General features: G+C 46.1%; 1 protein-coding gene across 2 annotated transcripts; it reads right to left on the bottom strand.

Moving 5' to 3' along the window:
- Positions 1-1,956: 1,956 nt before the first annotated feature.
- On the bottom strand, positions 1,957-14,643 carry LOC119440231 (uncharacterized). 2 transcript variants are annotated; one of them, XM_037705159.2, is made up of 4 exons: positions 14,340-14,643; positions 10,741-10,919; positions 7,670-7,871; positions 1,957-2,150 (listed from the first exon to the last, which is right to left on the bottom strand). In XM_037705159.2, exons 2-4 carry the CDS (start codon positions 10,861-10,863, stop codon positions 1,972-1,974), a joined length of 504 nt encoding a protein of 167 aa, XP_037561087.2. In that variant the 5' UTR covers positions 10,864-10,919; positions 14,340-14,643; the 3' UTR covers positions 1,957-1,971. The 2 variants fall into 2 exon arrangements, with proteins under 2 accessions (XP_037561087.2, XP_049519058.1); XM_049663101.1 differs by lacking the exon at positions 14,340-14,643 and adding an exon at positions 11,279-11,349.
- Positions 14,644-15,585: the final 942 nt, after the last annotated feature.

Below are 15,585 nucleotides of genomic sequence, written 5' to 3' on the forward strand. Positions count from 1 at the left end.
TACCCGAATGATCTCCCGGTGCTTCGCCCACTCATCATCATTCACTTCGTGGATATGCGGTGATTTTGTAGCGTTAGCTACACTGGCCTAGCCAAGCCCGTTTCGCGCGGCACATCAAGAGCCGTGCTGCGCATGCGCAAGGATCAGTGATGTCACACGGCTTGCGCACCGGAGCCACCGGAGCCGGCACCTCTCGCGCACTCCGCCGCCGCCGCGCGCGACTCACCGCCGCCGGCCTGCGCATTCCAGAGGAGTGACGTCGTAGCCGTGGTAGACGCACTGGCGCCGGCGCGCGCTCGCTGTGGAGTCGCCGTCTGACACTGCGCTGGAGCCGCTGCGCTTTTTTGCCAGTGTGGTATAGCCACGGAGGAGAGCGCAAATGCTGCTCAACAGCGCAGAAGAACGGAGAAGCTTGACTCATCGGATCCCGAAGTAGTTGCCTGGCAATGAGCGGTTGAGTGTAGGAGACAACCAGGAAAGCTAAAAATAATCAGCTGAACCTTTGCTAACGCTACGTATATCCTGGCATAGCCGAGCTAAGCCACAGCAACTTTTTTAATCACTTACACAAACGTTTAAAATTGCTATTTACTTTTTTTGTAGAGAATGGACGACCATGAAATTAACGAAATAAATTCATACCGTAACGAGCACCAAAATCGCGAGCCCTACATGGTCGTGACACAAAGCATGAACCATGCGCTGTAATCATGCTGCCTACCGCAGTTGTACATTGTAGAGTTGATTGAGTGTTTAGGCCTTTCGTGCTCCAAATATCTAGGGCGCGCGTTTCTTCGGTAGTTCGAATGAGCCAAAAATCAACCAGAAAATACGCGCCGCTCTTGATAAAAACTCTCGACCTTCCCTCATGCATTTCATGTAGCTTTCTCTTCGTAATAGGAATTGCGTTTGTACATGAAACAAGCTATACTTTGCTGGTCAATATGTCATGTTTATCATAAGGGTTCAATGCAGTAAAAAAAACGGTTAACATTGCATTCGGCCGCGCAACGGTTGAAACAGCGAAGCTGGGCGATCGTAGCCCAGCATTTTCCGGAAGTGCGCGCGAACTTTTCATCTTATTACTCATGATGATGGTAATTTCTTTACCCGCCGTGGTTGCTCAGTGGCTATGGTGTTAGGCTACTAAGCACAAGGTCGCGGGATCGAATCCCGGCCACGGCGGCCGCATTTAGATGGGGGCGAAATGCGAAAACACCCGTGTACTTAGATTTAGGTGCACGTTAAAGAACCCCAGGTGGTCCAAATTTCCTGAGTCCCCCACTACGGCGTGCCTCATAATCAGATCGTGGTTTTGGCACTTAAAATCCCATATATATATATATATATATATATATATATATATATATATATATTCGCGCGTCTCAAACTTACGGCCCTCACATCGCGTTACATAGCGCAGCTTGCAACACCAACATCGAAGTGCAATGCCGACACCGAGTTCCGCCGCATTGCAATGCTGACAATGCGTTCTAGCAGACCCGCTCCGTGAATGCGTGTCTCTCTCTCACACTCTCATTTTCTTTATCTCTCTCCCGAGCAAACCGCGCAAAGCCTCTTCTTAACGTCGCAAAGTACGAGCATGCGAACGCGCCAGCTGTGAACGAAGACGATGACACTCGAACGCAATCGTATCGTTCGCATAAATGCATATTCCTCAAGCGTGGCTGTACAGCCTAGCGGTTACGACGCTCGCATTAGAATCGTGGGCACGCAGGCTCGAATCCCGCCTTGGAAAGCAAGTTTATTTTATTTTATTTATAGATAGTTTCTTGATATGAACCACAAATTACGACTGGCTTAAACAGCTTCGCTGTTAAAATGTCTCCCACGAGTGTCTTTCTTTGATAATATATCCTTATACTCGCCCGCAGGACATTGTAGTTGAGGCGTATAACAACATATAGGGCCGCTCTAGACCAAATATATATCCTTGCACAAAACGTGGCCTTATTTCGCTCGGAATGGCATAGGGAGACATAAGCATATCAAGGCAGCAACGCAGCGGAGAAAAATACGGCTTACTTTGAGACTCAGGCCGCCAACTGCCCTGGCAGCCTTTTCGGCGAGTTCTGGTTCCACGAGGATGTGTGTGCTGTCGCTGTCTGTTATCTGGTAGCGCAGTTCACCTGCAGAGCAGCCACACATATGTCGGAAAATTCTTCGCAATAGCGGATGTCCAAAGTCAACATCGTGCTGGCAATTTCTGTTTCCCCCCTAAGAACACTATCCCGAACGCTGTATGTACACAATATTACAGATATATTTCGTTATACAACAGGATAGCACGATAAAAAGAAAAAAAGAAGGCTGCATCACTTAATTTGTCGTGTAGACGAACCCACTTTTCGCCTGTTTTATGGGTTAAGGCATGCACGCAAGCACATGGTTCACGTTCCAAACCTACCACAATGCGGAGCTTTTAAAGCACCTGAGCGCTTAGCCAAAATTAGAAATATTATCTTCCTGATACGTTAAGCAAGTTCTCTTCTTGAAGTGTTGTTGGCACTTGTCAGTTTTACAAAATCGTGCGCAACATTTCATAATGTGGAAAAAATCAGCGGTCCTAGGAAATGTAGGAAATTCATTTTCTTCGCAAGCTAATCTTTTTGTGGTACAGAGCACCAACACTCGCCATAATAATTTGCGAGTAGCCAATTGAATTCAAGTTACTCAGACATGCTTGATATTTCAAATACACGATCTATGGATAATTTCAAAATCCGACCGTCGTGCGTGCAGTCAGCTGTGGTCGCGCTTGTGTACTTTTGGTTACAAGGACTGTTGCAAAAAATCTCTAGCCCTTGCCCTGTCGAGAAAATGGAGGTAAGTGAAGCCTGTCGTGCGTGTACCTGATCTTCGTGGCGATTTTCTTTTTTTCTATCTTTGTCTCTCTTCCTTTCTCTCTATTTCTTTCTCACTTTCTATATCTATTCCTGTCTCTCTGACCTTCATATTGATTTTCTTTCTTCCTCTCTCTTCCTCTCTCTTTCCTTCTCTCTTTGTCTGACCTTCGTGGTGATTTTCTATATTTCTCCCTCTCTTTCTCACTCACACTTTCTCTCGGTCTTTTTTTCTCTCTCTTTCCTTTGTGTCCCTGCTATGTGCCATTGAGCTTGGACCCTTTCTGCACTATCGCCAGGATCGGCCCACTTTTCAGCGTGACACCGCTGCCGCCACCCCCACCACCGCCGCCGACACTTGTGAGCCTATAAAGATTCGCTTAAAACGGACATTCCCTCATGCTCACAAGAGCGGCCTCACACAGCTGCCTGGTGATCATAGTGCAGGTAAAGGAAAAATGTTGGAACAAGATTCAGCAAAGCTGGCTGGTGGATCCATAGTTATGGAATTGCTCCAATGCATTGTTTCAACGAATTGTGACAGCCACCGTAGCTTCAAGCGTTTTTGTTGCATTAGCAAACGTTTGCAAATAACATTGCCCTATATCAAAAACTGATTATTGATGTTTTTACAAATTAATAGTGTATTAGCATTCCTTAAACGGGCTTATGTGGACCGGTAATAATAACTGGTGATTTACACATAGCTTGCGGTATGAAGGTTATAAATGTGTGAAAGCGTGAAAAGCTGAGAACGCTTTATGTATAACTTTACAAAAAATGTTTCATCAGGAAGCTGCCACCTAGCTTTTAAACTTTCAGATTTCTGCTCGCAGAGGAATACATGTAAGAGTCAGTCACGCGTATTCGCTAGTCGAATGCTCCTTAATTTGCCTTTAGTACAGCTTGAACTTCGCAGAGAGCGGCAGAGACGGCCTCCGAGTTGAGATTGCTGGGCCCAATAGAACGTCTTAATGCGATTTCTTAAAATAATGTGCCGCTCCCACCAGCCTCCCCACCGTTGAACAACGTGCAACCAAAATCAACAGGATATTGAAATCGGCGCCATATATTTTCGAAAGCCGGCAGAATGGTCCTAAATACTCGTGCACAGCTGTGGAATGGCAGCGCGTTATCCCTGTATAAGGTGCCAGATCTTCCACGCCGCGAGACGGATCAACGGGAGCCCACATTGGTCGTCAGTTCTACATAGATGGCCCGAGCGATGGTTCATGGGAAGAACAGTATGTACAGTGCTCAGTCACGCAAACGCGTTACTCGTAGCGCATGGCTGCCGGCGCTTTTTGTACGACTCGTGTGCTCTGGGGACACCGATCTGTTGCATTTTGGTATACGATGAAAGCAAGAGCCTTTGTGACTCATGGTGACGTCATTTGGCCGCAGAGGTTTCTATGATCATTACCAGGATCAATTCTGGCACTGCAACCGTTAAGCCACAATGGGAATGATGGGAATTGCATGGATTTGTCCGATCTTCGTGCTTGTGGATTTAGACGTTCCTGTGGCTTCTTTTATCACGCTTCATCGGCCTTGATTCTCAAATTTCAGAGCAATCTTTACGTTTCCCAGCGCGGGAGACTGACACACGCATAATTGCTAACAATTGTAGCGGTTCAGCCTGTAGAGATGGCGTAATCGAAGCGAGCCAAGCGTTTTCACGCGCTCGTCTGCCCGCGAGAAATTCCTAAGGGCGTCTTAAGGAGCCTGACGAAGCATGCGTCCGTGGCCTAATGGTTGCAATATAGGGCTGCTGTGCTAGAGGTCATGTGTTCGATTACAGCCGTCGGGAAATTTCAATAACGTGTATTTGAGTATTTGAAACATAGTACTTTGTTGAAAAGGCTGAATTTACAAAGTCATGAAGCCGTTTGGAGTAGAAGGACGAAGTTTAAGCAAATATACGCACTACGCATCATTTCCACGCTGGGTGAACTACCCGGCTTTCAGGTCTGCTAGACACTAGTGCCATAGTTCGTTCTAGTAATTATTGTCAGAAACTAAGCATTTGAGGCCCTAGCGATTAGAGCACTGCACGGACCGATTTTTTCAGCCCGGGCCCGGCCCGGGCCCGTTTTTACGTTGGGCTGCCCGCCCGATCCCGACCAAACATTTAACGGCGATACCGGGCCCGGCCTGGGCCCGGAAATAATTTACGTTACCCGCCCGGCCCGGCCCGCCAGCCCTTTACCTTAGGCCCGAGCCCGGCTCGAAACCGGCCCGAAACCGAAAAATATCACCGAGCGGCAAAAAAAAAAAAGAAGAGAATGAAAGAAATTGATTCTTAAGGCAAATACATGTCATATGCAATTATGAAAACCATTTGAGCGGTCTGAACGCAAACACCAGCGCGCGAAGTAGTACTAATGACCTAGCCGAGCAGTATCGCCAGCAGTTTCCAACGGCGCGACCTTGATGCGGCCCAGTCCACTTCTATCGCAGCGCCGCCACAGTATTTTTCCACGTCGGGCGCCTCACTGCAAAGCATGCGCCGCCCCAGCCGCTCGTCCCACTCAACCGTATTCTAGTGCACTCTAGCCGAAGCGCAACCACGACCGGTCATGTGCGCAGCGCATTGATGGAGTAAATGTAGAAAGAAAGCTTCTCATTCCTCTATGATGCAACGTAATGCGCTGCATATGGCGGCTGATTGAGAACATGCGTGCGATCATGGATAGACGCAGTGCCATATTTCAGCTGCGTGACGAGTTATCTTACCCGTCATCGTTTTACCAAATCGCCTTTAAAGAATCAGCAAGTCGCGAACGCGCTTGCACCGCGCCGAAAGCAATAATTACATTGATTTAGGTAAGAAATACAATGGCATCCTTTGGTTTGAGGCGACTTCTGTATTTCTGGACTTTTACATTCTGTTCAAACACCGCAAGATGCGACGGAAGAAGAAAAGGGAAGTATACAGGAATAGCACTGCTGGCTTCCAGCTGCGCCGGGGCAGCAGGTTTTTCAGAGTCGAGACGCGCGAGGATAACTCGCTGCACTTTACATGCACACCACCAGAAAGTACGAGCCTGGCCCGGGCCCGCCTCAAAATACCCGAGCCCGGCCCGGGCCTGGTCAAGAAGCACGGCCCGGCCCGTGGTTTTCGGGTAAGCCCGAGCCCGTGCAGTGCTCTACCAGCGATCACCGAGCACTCAACGGTGGCGCGAAACCTGTCGGCTGCCACATGGTCGGATTAGTGTGTTTCACTCGCTAAGCACTGTACGCCTTTTTTCTGATTTGTCGAGGAGCCTGCAGTGTTACAACCCCTGAAAACGGACTTGCTTTGCTGATCCTGCCTCGTACAAATGAGGCAAACTGCGGTGTTTTAGTATTGTAAAATGAATGACTGCTTAGAACCGTTTTAACGGTCTGCCATCTTTTTATAATGCAATTAAATTCTCTCTCCGAGCTTACAAAACCTGGCTTCGACTTCACCATGGAGTGGCCGCTCATGTGCGTCTAAAACAATAACAGTGGGGCACATGGGCAGCTATAGTAAAAGAATACGCTGCCTTATCTCCAAGGAAGCTGCGAGCTGCTTTAGAGGACCGCCCACGCGAAGTGAGCCACTTGCGTTCAGGAAAAGACATGGGAGAAGAACGGGAGTCCTCGACGGCTGCCATTGGCCGGCGCGCAGCGCTTGTACTTCAGACAACATGTCTTGTATATTTTGCAACTAGTGCTCTACCTTGAGAAGCTCTGCTGCGGTTGATGGCCCAGTGGTTGAAGGTCGCTTCGATAATGCGTTTGCCACAGAACGATGGAATTACCGAGGGTCGTGTAATGCAAAGACCCTTGATCCAAGGATTCTTAAAGGTCGCTGGCTCGTTCCCCGGTTTTGACATCAAGATAAATGTCACAGAATCAAGCCCGAGCTCTAAAGCAAGCTCATCGTTTATTGCAGAGAGCTACACAGACGCGCCTTATATATCTAACACTCCTCCGTGTACCCGCGCTCTTGCTCGGGGCGGTGCCGCCGCCTACGAGCAGAAAAGAGAAGTACTGCATTATGACACTAACGCGCACCGACAGTGAACGCTTCGGTGGTCTCAGCACTACGACGCCTCGATGCCAGCATTCGAAGGGACGCTGGCATCAAGAAGCACTACCAACGCGTTCTCGCAGAAGCACTACTAGGTGGCGTTCACCGTACTCAGCACAGCGGAGCGTGGCCTCCGCAATTAGCTCTGAAAATGTTTCTGAAGTTGATCGCGGAGGCTGCAATTACGACGCGCTGTACGCGCTGATTTGACTCGGTGACGATTCAGTTACGTGCTTTGTCTTGCGCGTTGTATTAGTGTGTCAGTTACGTGCTTCGTCTTTCGCGTTGTGCTAGCGTGTGCAGCGTAGTGCAGCTTCCATATGCACGACGGTTGCTCATGGTCATCGACGTTGGTAGTCGTGATGGAGGAGACGTGCCACCAGGCGTCAGCGTGGGTGCATCAACGCCTAAGGGCGCTTTAGCCACAAAACACCAATAGACATTTAATATCAATGTGCAATAAACATTACACTACTTCTGTGAAGACACGTTTCACTTTCGTGTTCTATACTATTCTTTTTCCCGCCTATGCCCGCCCGTCGGCCACCATCTCCTACAAAAGGGAAATTTTACCATTGAATAGCGTTGCGTGGAGTTCAAGGGTAATTAGTACCATCAAGCCACGAATAAAATTTACGTTCACACACCTAAGATGAGTGTCGTAATTTGAAATCCCCATAGAGCCTAAATTCCTTGTTGAGTGAACGTAGACATTATAAATAAAAAATAAGCAGTTGTAACTCACGTTCCGTAAGCGAAGGCTTCGCGAGGACAACACTTGCCCCAGCGGCAACGCAGCCCCACATGGCGACGAAGCTTTCCACGCTGTTTCCTACGTGAACGCAGACTCGGTCACCCGGTCGGACGCCGTGCTTTTGAAAACCAGCGCAGTACTGGCGCAGCCTCATCAAGAATTCTCGACGGGTCAGGCTCTGCGATTCGTCAACCTGTGGTAATTAAATAAGCAGGAGTTTTAGGTACAAACAAACCACCTGTGCGAATAGAGGAGTAAGGAATGCCCTGAACAAATTCCTGGAAGTTTGATACGGTGTTCATATCGTTACGAACAGTTCTATCACTGACATATTTCTATACGTCATATTTCTGCAATTCTTCTTTAAAATTATCAAACACGAACGCACTGAACATTGTTGCATGAGCATACAAGTTTAGATACTGAATAATGAATTTCTGCTGTAAACTTCCTATATTTCTAATAACTTTACCCATAAAAATTGGTGTGGTGGAGCTTTGGTTAACCCTGGTTGATAGCGAAAGCTTCACTGTCCTGGCTAGGCCCATTGTCGAGCTGTGGCAGAGGTGTGGTTTCGCAATGATGTACAGATATGTTTGCAATGAATTCAGTGTTGATTCATCACTTTTTAATACTATGAGGACACTGCGGTGATCAGTAATGAGGCTTGGTTGCAACTCGCAGCCGGGACCAACTCTACTCGGGCAACAGCAGCAATGTCTGATTTCAGGGCACCTGTAAAGGCCTAAATATAGTCCGACGTAGCGGGAACGCGCACACGTTAGGTCATGTTGGCGAGGACAACATCGGCTTTAGTTCAACCGATGGTTGGACGTACTGGCGCCGTGTACATGTTAAACATGAACGTTTGAGTGCGGTGGGGTCGCGCGGGAACCCGGGGGACCTGGGAGGTCCCAAATGCCCTGTCAGAGTAAAGTTTTTTTTTCCTCCTCCTCCTGGCGCCGTCAGCGTAACCGGACGAGCGGCAAATGCGCTCCGACGCGCCCGGCGTCTGATGACGCTCGCCCGCGTGCCGATAACGTCGGACTATAAATGGGCCTTAATGGTCTCTTGTGGTTTGACCTCTAGCTCTCAAGGTGAAAACTGTTGAGTTGCCGACGGCTGCCCGAGGTAGCGTAATGAAGCTTTCGCTTCAAAAGCCATACCAATAGCAATATCGCTATTCGTTCTGGGTTCTGTTCATTGCAGTTATTAGTGTATTCTGCGCTTGTGTTCTTTAGTTTCTAATATGGTGATTTAAACAATACCTAGGCGGCGATCGTTTGTACATATGTGCCATTCAATGCAGTAATTATTACAAGACGCGTACAATTGCTTCTGCAAAAGCTCAATAATGTTTTAGCTGCAGGTTATTGAATATGACATCTATGACAAGGTTAAATTAGTGTACATTTATGCAATTCCACTACAAGTAATCCGTGCAGGCTATTGAAGAGGGCCTGAGGGAGTGAATCATAAGCAACGACTGCAATAAAAGGGAAGTCATTGTTTTTTGCATGTGAAAACCGCTGCGTAAAATATAAAAAATACTTTAGCAGGCTCGAACAGCATGTGAGTGGTTAAATCAGTCATGGAGGGTAACGTCTCAAAACAGAATTGCGACTATCACAGACACTATAATGAATTAGTTTCCCTAGCCCTCCATTATCCTGCTTCAGGTGTCGCCTTTAAACTTGAGCTCTTCCGTCACGTCAGGTTATTGACTTTTAATTTCGGCCGTTTACGCAGACCATGCAGTTCATGGCAAGCACATTTCTTTATAGACATGCGGCAACAAATAGTAGCCAAAGCATATTTTCAAGTTATTCTAACTACTTACGACATCGAGAACAGTTCGGGTGGACTTTGGCTTATAAAGGAATATATTTTTTTTACCATATCAACACTATAATTCCGCTGTACAGTTGTAAAATTGTTGTAAATAGCGTTCCAATGTTTCCGTGGGTCATGATGGAGGCAGTAGTGATGAACCGATGCGATACAGTTAGGTTTGTAAACCCTTGCTGTTTACGGAACTGCGTTCATGTAGGAAACAGCATCGAAAGATTTGTCCCTATGCGTTGCCGCCGGAGCTAGTATGTTCCTCCAGGGCTTTACTCTGGATTTATTTTGACAAACCGGCGTTATCTAATGCGCCGCCACATTACTGTACAGTAGAACAAAAACAACCTCGTGGTCAGCAGCACAACTCCACAGCCACTTAGTTACCGCTGCTGAATTACCTGAATTACCATTAGTGTTTTCTCATTGTTCAACAAACCTACCTGACGTCAATAACCATTTGCTGTGCACAACCATTTTTTTTCTTGGAATAATGAGTCGGGAGGAATGAGTGTCTATATCAACAGTGTGGGTTCTGAGGTGTCTCCGTAACTGCAAATTCTTGCGCTGATTTATAATTTTAAACTCGTACACATGCATTTAGCAAAATACACCTTATTTTCTGGAAGCCCAGCTGGTAATTATTAAATTATGGGGTTTTACATGCCAAGACCACGATCTGATTATGAGGCACGCCGTAGTGGGAGACTCCGGAATAATTTGAACCACCTGGGGTTCATTAACGTGCACCTAAATCTAAGTAAACGTGTATTTTCACATTTCGCCCCCATCGAAATGCGGCCACCGCGGCCGGCATTCGATCCCACGACCTCGTGCTTAGCAGCCCAACACAGGAAGCGCAGCTGTGGCATATAACAATTCTTAGTGCAGCATGAAGTGTTCCGAATAATTTTATTAAAGTTCTTATTACGTCATCGGGAAATTTTGAAATTGAGCACTACTTTGTTTCACTAAGACAGCCTCAGATGCTTATATTGATGACAAAGCGTGGGTGCCTCTTGTGCCTCAATTGAAACGATTACAGTAGTGTTAGTCTAGTATGCACAGTCCATGATCCTATCTGAGCATATGGGTCTATGCAGGAACATACAGGTCTTCATAGAGGATCCTACAGGATCATACAAGAACATGGATACAGGGCGAAGGAGGCATACGGAATCAATATGGTTGACAAGGATTTGTGAGCAAATGAAACTCACCAGTGCCGTCTTGTCGGGATTGAGAAGAAGCGCCTTCTCTGCAGCCTCGAAGAAGGAGCATCGGGGAACGTCAGCGCTTGGATAAGGTGAATAGACTATTCCATCCTGGATTCTAGCCTTCATGGTAGAAGAGTGCTGCGTCCAGGTGCTCTTCAATGTCGGCTGCAAGTGGCTCAGGTCTGCGAGCATAGACACGGAGATTGGTCAAAGAAGAGCTTTGATACCAGAAAGACAGAAAAGAAGTGAGCCTAGCAAAATTCTTGCGCCCGTGGACATAAACCTGTACAACGACGCTTCTGTCGTGGTGCCAGAAATGAGTGGACGCGAGGAGGACTATTTGCAGCGCTGTTTCTATAAGGATCAGTAGGGAGAGCTAGGCCTATAAATCAAGGCCGAGTCAAGGAACGCAAAGTCCATAAGAGAATAGCCTGTCTATCGCAGAAAGCCAGCAGTACTCGCCGCTGCGCGTACACCCAAAGTTATGTAAATATTCTCTCATTTCGCGGTGCGAAGCAGCACTTTCCATTTGGCACTTTACCTCAGGAGCTGCTTCTGATACAATGCACTCTGCAGTCGTATTCCGTTACGATAAAGGTCCTGACCTACTTTGATTGGACATCGTCTGCTGTGCTTTCGCTCTTAGGTGTCTTATCTCTACGTAGTCCCGTCAAGTACGCTCAAATATTGGGACAATCTTTATCTCTTAGAGATAAGCAGATAACTGGAGAAGTTAGCCAAACGACAGCATTGTTCTTCATGCCTATTAGATGAGGAGATGAAAAAAGAGCCAGAAAAAAATTGACACTCAAATACTAAGACACAGGGGAAAGGCAATAGTGCACTAACTGCAACAGTCTCATTTATGCTTGTACGTCAGGAAGGAATTCTACAAGCACCTTAGTAGTGATTCGTCCAGAAGCAGATATTTTTTTCCTCTTAATGGGCGTGCTTTTTGCTGCAGCCCATCACGTGCGACGCAATTAACACTATTTATTAACAACATGAAAATGGGCTAACGAATCCGTGTACATTTTGCGCAATACTATTGAACAAAAAAAAGTGCTTGACCCTGTTGCTTACCCTGTCTGCGTATGGCACGTTTATTGACTGGGTAAAAAGTTACCGCTGGTGCGTGAGCAGCGGGTTGTGATAACTGGCTTATCATAATCGCCTGTCAGCGTTCTGTCCGGCTCACTACAAGGTTCTCTGCTAGGGCCAGTAACATTTACTGCGTTTCTTGACTTCTCGAAGAGTATCCAGCCAACAGTCATGGTCTGTGCAGAAAATTATTCTATTGCTCGGTTACAAACTTCACTGGCGCAAGAGCGTTATGATCCGGTCTTAACAATACTGTATCTGCAGGGGATAACGGGTAATTTTACAAAAATCCAATAATATATCCTACTCACGCACAAAAATAGAAGCTACATTGATATTAATTACTACGAGGAGAAATAGCGCTGATTACCAATGAAGCAAAATAATTTGGCTGTGTAGTGAACGCTACGTTATATAGGACTACACATGTGACCAGAATTTCAAACAAGGCATCCTCTCCTGTAAGTGTTGCAGTGAAATTTTAAATAATCCGTTAAGCAAATAAAAAAAGGCTTCTTTAGAAATATTAGACCAGTAATTGAATATCCGTGCGCGCCATGGGACACAAATTCAGAAAGCTGTCTTCGATACATTAGAAAGGGTACAAAAGCATGCCTCGACATTTTTAACAGGGAGCTAAAAATTTAACATTAGAAGCTTATACGTCCGGAAAATCTTGGATGAAAGTCATTGTGTTTACAAATTTTCGAGGCTGCAAATTCTACTTTGATCACACAATAACTAGCAATGATAACGACGTCTACCTAAAATCATCTGAATATAGGTTAAAAAGGTATCCGCCCGTAAAAGAAGACGAAGTTGCGACACGAGGGAGACGCTTGCACTGTGCTGGCATCAGAAACGGTCGAACGTTCCAGATGCCAGCACTACAGCGCAAGTTTATTCGTTTATTCCTCAGAGTGCTGATTAGTCGCGCCCTTCTTGACGATCTTCAAGTTGGACGCGAATGATTAGTGCATTGAAGAGTAAACGAGTTTTCTGCACACTGTCCCGTCAAAGATTTCTCTATGCTAACTTTTATGGTAACGACAAACCCGTAACCCTGCGACCTTAACGACCCGGACCGCGGAAAGGTAACGCTGCAGCTACTTTGGCTTTACTGTGTCACGACATGGGGCAGCTTCGGGTGTCAACGACAGGGAGGCAAAGTACTTCACTTAACGATTTCGCGGATGAAGGTACAGCTGCAGGACGCCATGCCCTCGAGGTTACCATTAGACACGGTCTCATCGGCCTCGCATTCAACGCTCGAAATGCTTCACTTGAGCGGAAACCCATCCCAGTGGTAGCTCTTATGGGACATGATGATCGTGGACGGCATGCTTAAGGAAGGTCTGACGAACACTGCACGTTTTCATTGTTTAAAATACACTTCTGACTGGACAGGCAGAGAAAACCATCGCCGGCATTCAGGCCACGGATGGTTCCCACAAAGATGGCAACACTCTTCTGAGAAATCGCTTTAGAAAAAAAATAGGATCATCAAGCACAGCTACTTCACGCACCTCCGAACGCTCTGGTCAGTCAGGTTTTGTAAAAATGTTGCCTCTTTACGGAAATTTTTACAATGTTGCCTCTTTACGTGAAGGCGCTCAGACGTCCGGAGCTCCGCTACTCGATCATGCTCGTAGAGGTTCTGACCAAAGCGATCCAACGTGACGTCATGGTAGATTATTACAGGACAACACAGCAAGCAGGTGACCACAGTGGAAGCCGAATTGTCAGAAACGGAAGTAAGTGAGCTCTTGGAGTATGAGTCCATGGAGTAAGATTGCACGTATGTTTCGCTTGGAAAAGATCATGATAAAATATAACAAGGCCGTGCCAGTGCTAGTGTCGCGTTAAGTTTTTTTATAGTATTGTGTTCCCATTACAATCGAAGATTGTTCTAAGCTATCGAAAGATGTGTGTTACACCCAGGATTGGGTATATGTCGTTGAGGATGTTTTCTGATGATCGTAACTGCTTGTCATGTGTCAGTTGTATACAATTTGTCGTTTCTTAACACTCAACTCGCAGCAACTAATGTTTAGATTTATGAGTGTTTGTTCTTAGTGTCATTTGACTGTAGAACTTTCATTTCACTCTTCATTCTATTACGTGTAATACTACTTTTCAACATGACAGTAATTATTTAGGAATACTGCCATTCTCATGAGAGATTATCGCTGGGAAGACACATGAAATTCGTGTTTACACTTGTCAATTATAAATAGTGCAATATATTAATACACAGTCGTATAAAAAGAAATAGAAATTCAAGCACTAATTTCTATATAGCAACAAATAAATATAACTATCTACAATACCAAAAACTAAAACTTTACAGTTGTAATAACAGAACGGGTGCGCGACTCAGTAAAATGACCTCTTACAGGAGGCTGTAAGTCAGCTCCCCTACAATGCTTTACAACAAACGCCAGTATTCGTAATAGATAAATAACTAAATACAGAAATAAGTAAATAAACATAGTGTTCACTTTATAAAATTTTGCCTTGGCAGAACGCTGTGGCTTTTGAGGTTCTCCGATGTGGGGCGGACTGGTGACTGACGAAGGCTGACTTCGCAAAACCTTCTCGTGTACTCAAGCGAATGCTCCGACGTCAACCCCAGCTGTTGTTCCGTCTCCGTGGTTCAAGATGCGTGCGCCGCTGCTTGAGTTCCGGCTTTCCTATGACGCTTCATCGGACGCATCCGAAGCCACTAGCCCTGAGCTGCTGATGTCACGGATAACAGGAGAAGCAAGCGATGTCCTTATGCCACGCAAGGCTGTTACTCTGCGCTGGAAAAAGGCTCTTTGCACAGTCCACGACATTAAGTGCTTAGTGTTGACGCAGAAGAGCACTTATCTTTTGGCTGATTAGTGAGGGCGCAAGGTCGAGAAGTGTTCCGGTCTATGCAGGGTGTCCCAACTATCATGCGCCAAGATTAAAAATATGCAAATGTCACGTAGCTCGACAGAACCAAGATAACGTTTGCGGTCGCTTGGAGATACTCAGATTTTTTTTTTGCATTCCGCCTGATTACGTAATTGGTCCTAATAAAATAATCAACTTCTCCAATGTTGTAATTATATGAGAAGTGTGAATGAGAAAGTTGTTTCAATGAGAATGAGAAACATAAAAAACTGCCGATGCAGCTTTCTGTTGCTCAATACATACTACATAAAGTAGTTTTTCCGAGCGTGAAAGAAGCCCGCAAATACAAGAAAAGTGCCTCGAGAGGCCAATGACGTGGTAATTTTCCGTGTATTCGCGGGCTTTTTTTTACGCTCAGAAAAACACTTTACGTAGCACATATTGAGCAGAAGAAAGCTGTATAGGGGGTTTTTCATTTTGCTCTACAATTTTGTCCTGGACACTTCTCACCTAATAAGAATATTTGAGCAGTTGAAAAATAATTAAGAACAATTACGTAATGAGGCGGTATGCAAAAAAATAATCTGTATCTCAAGCGACGGCAAACAACATTACTGTGATGATGTGGATAGTGGCGTGCGGTGGCGAGAAGACCTGCTTCGAATGATGATTGTGTTGTGGCTACAAGAAGAGGATTGGTGATGATGGTAATGGAAGATGACGACACGTGCCACGAACGAAGAAGAGACGAGAGCACGCAGAGCGTGAGAGCGGACAGACCGGGCCACATCCTCGGGACGCTCGCGCTCGCTCTGTTCGATTCCTACGTTCCTGCGTTTGATCCCTGTAATAGCTTCTCCTGCTTTG

Source organism: Dermacentor silvarum, chromosome 2 (genome assembly GCF_013339745.2).
Source record: "Dermacentor silvarum isolate Dsil-2018 chromosome 2, BIME_Dsil_1.4, whole genome shotgun sequence".
Classification (NCBI taxonomy): Eukaryota; Metazoa; Arthropoda; class Arachnida; order Ixodida; family Ixodidae; genus Dermacentor; species Dermacentor silvarum.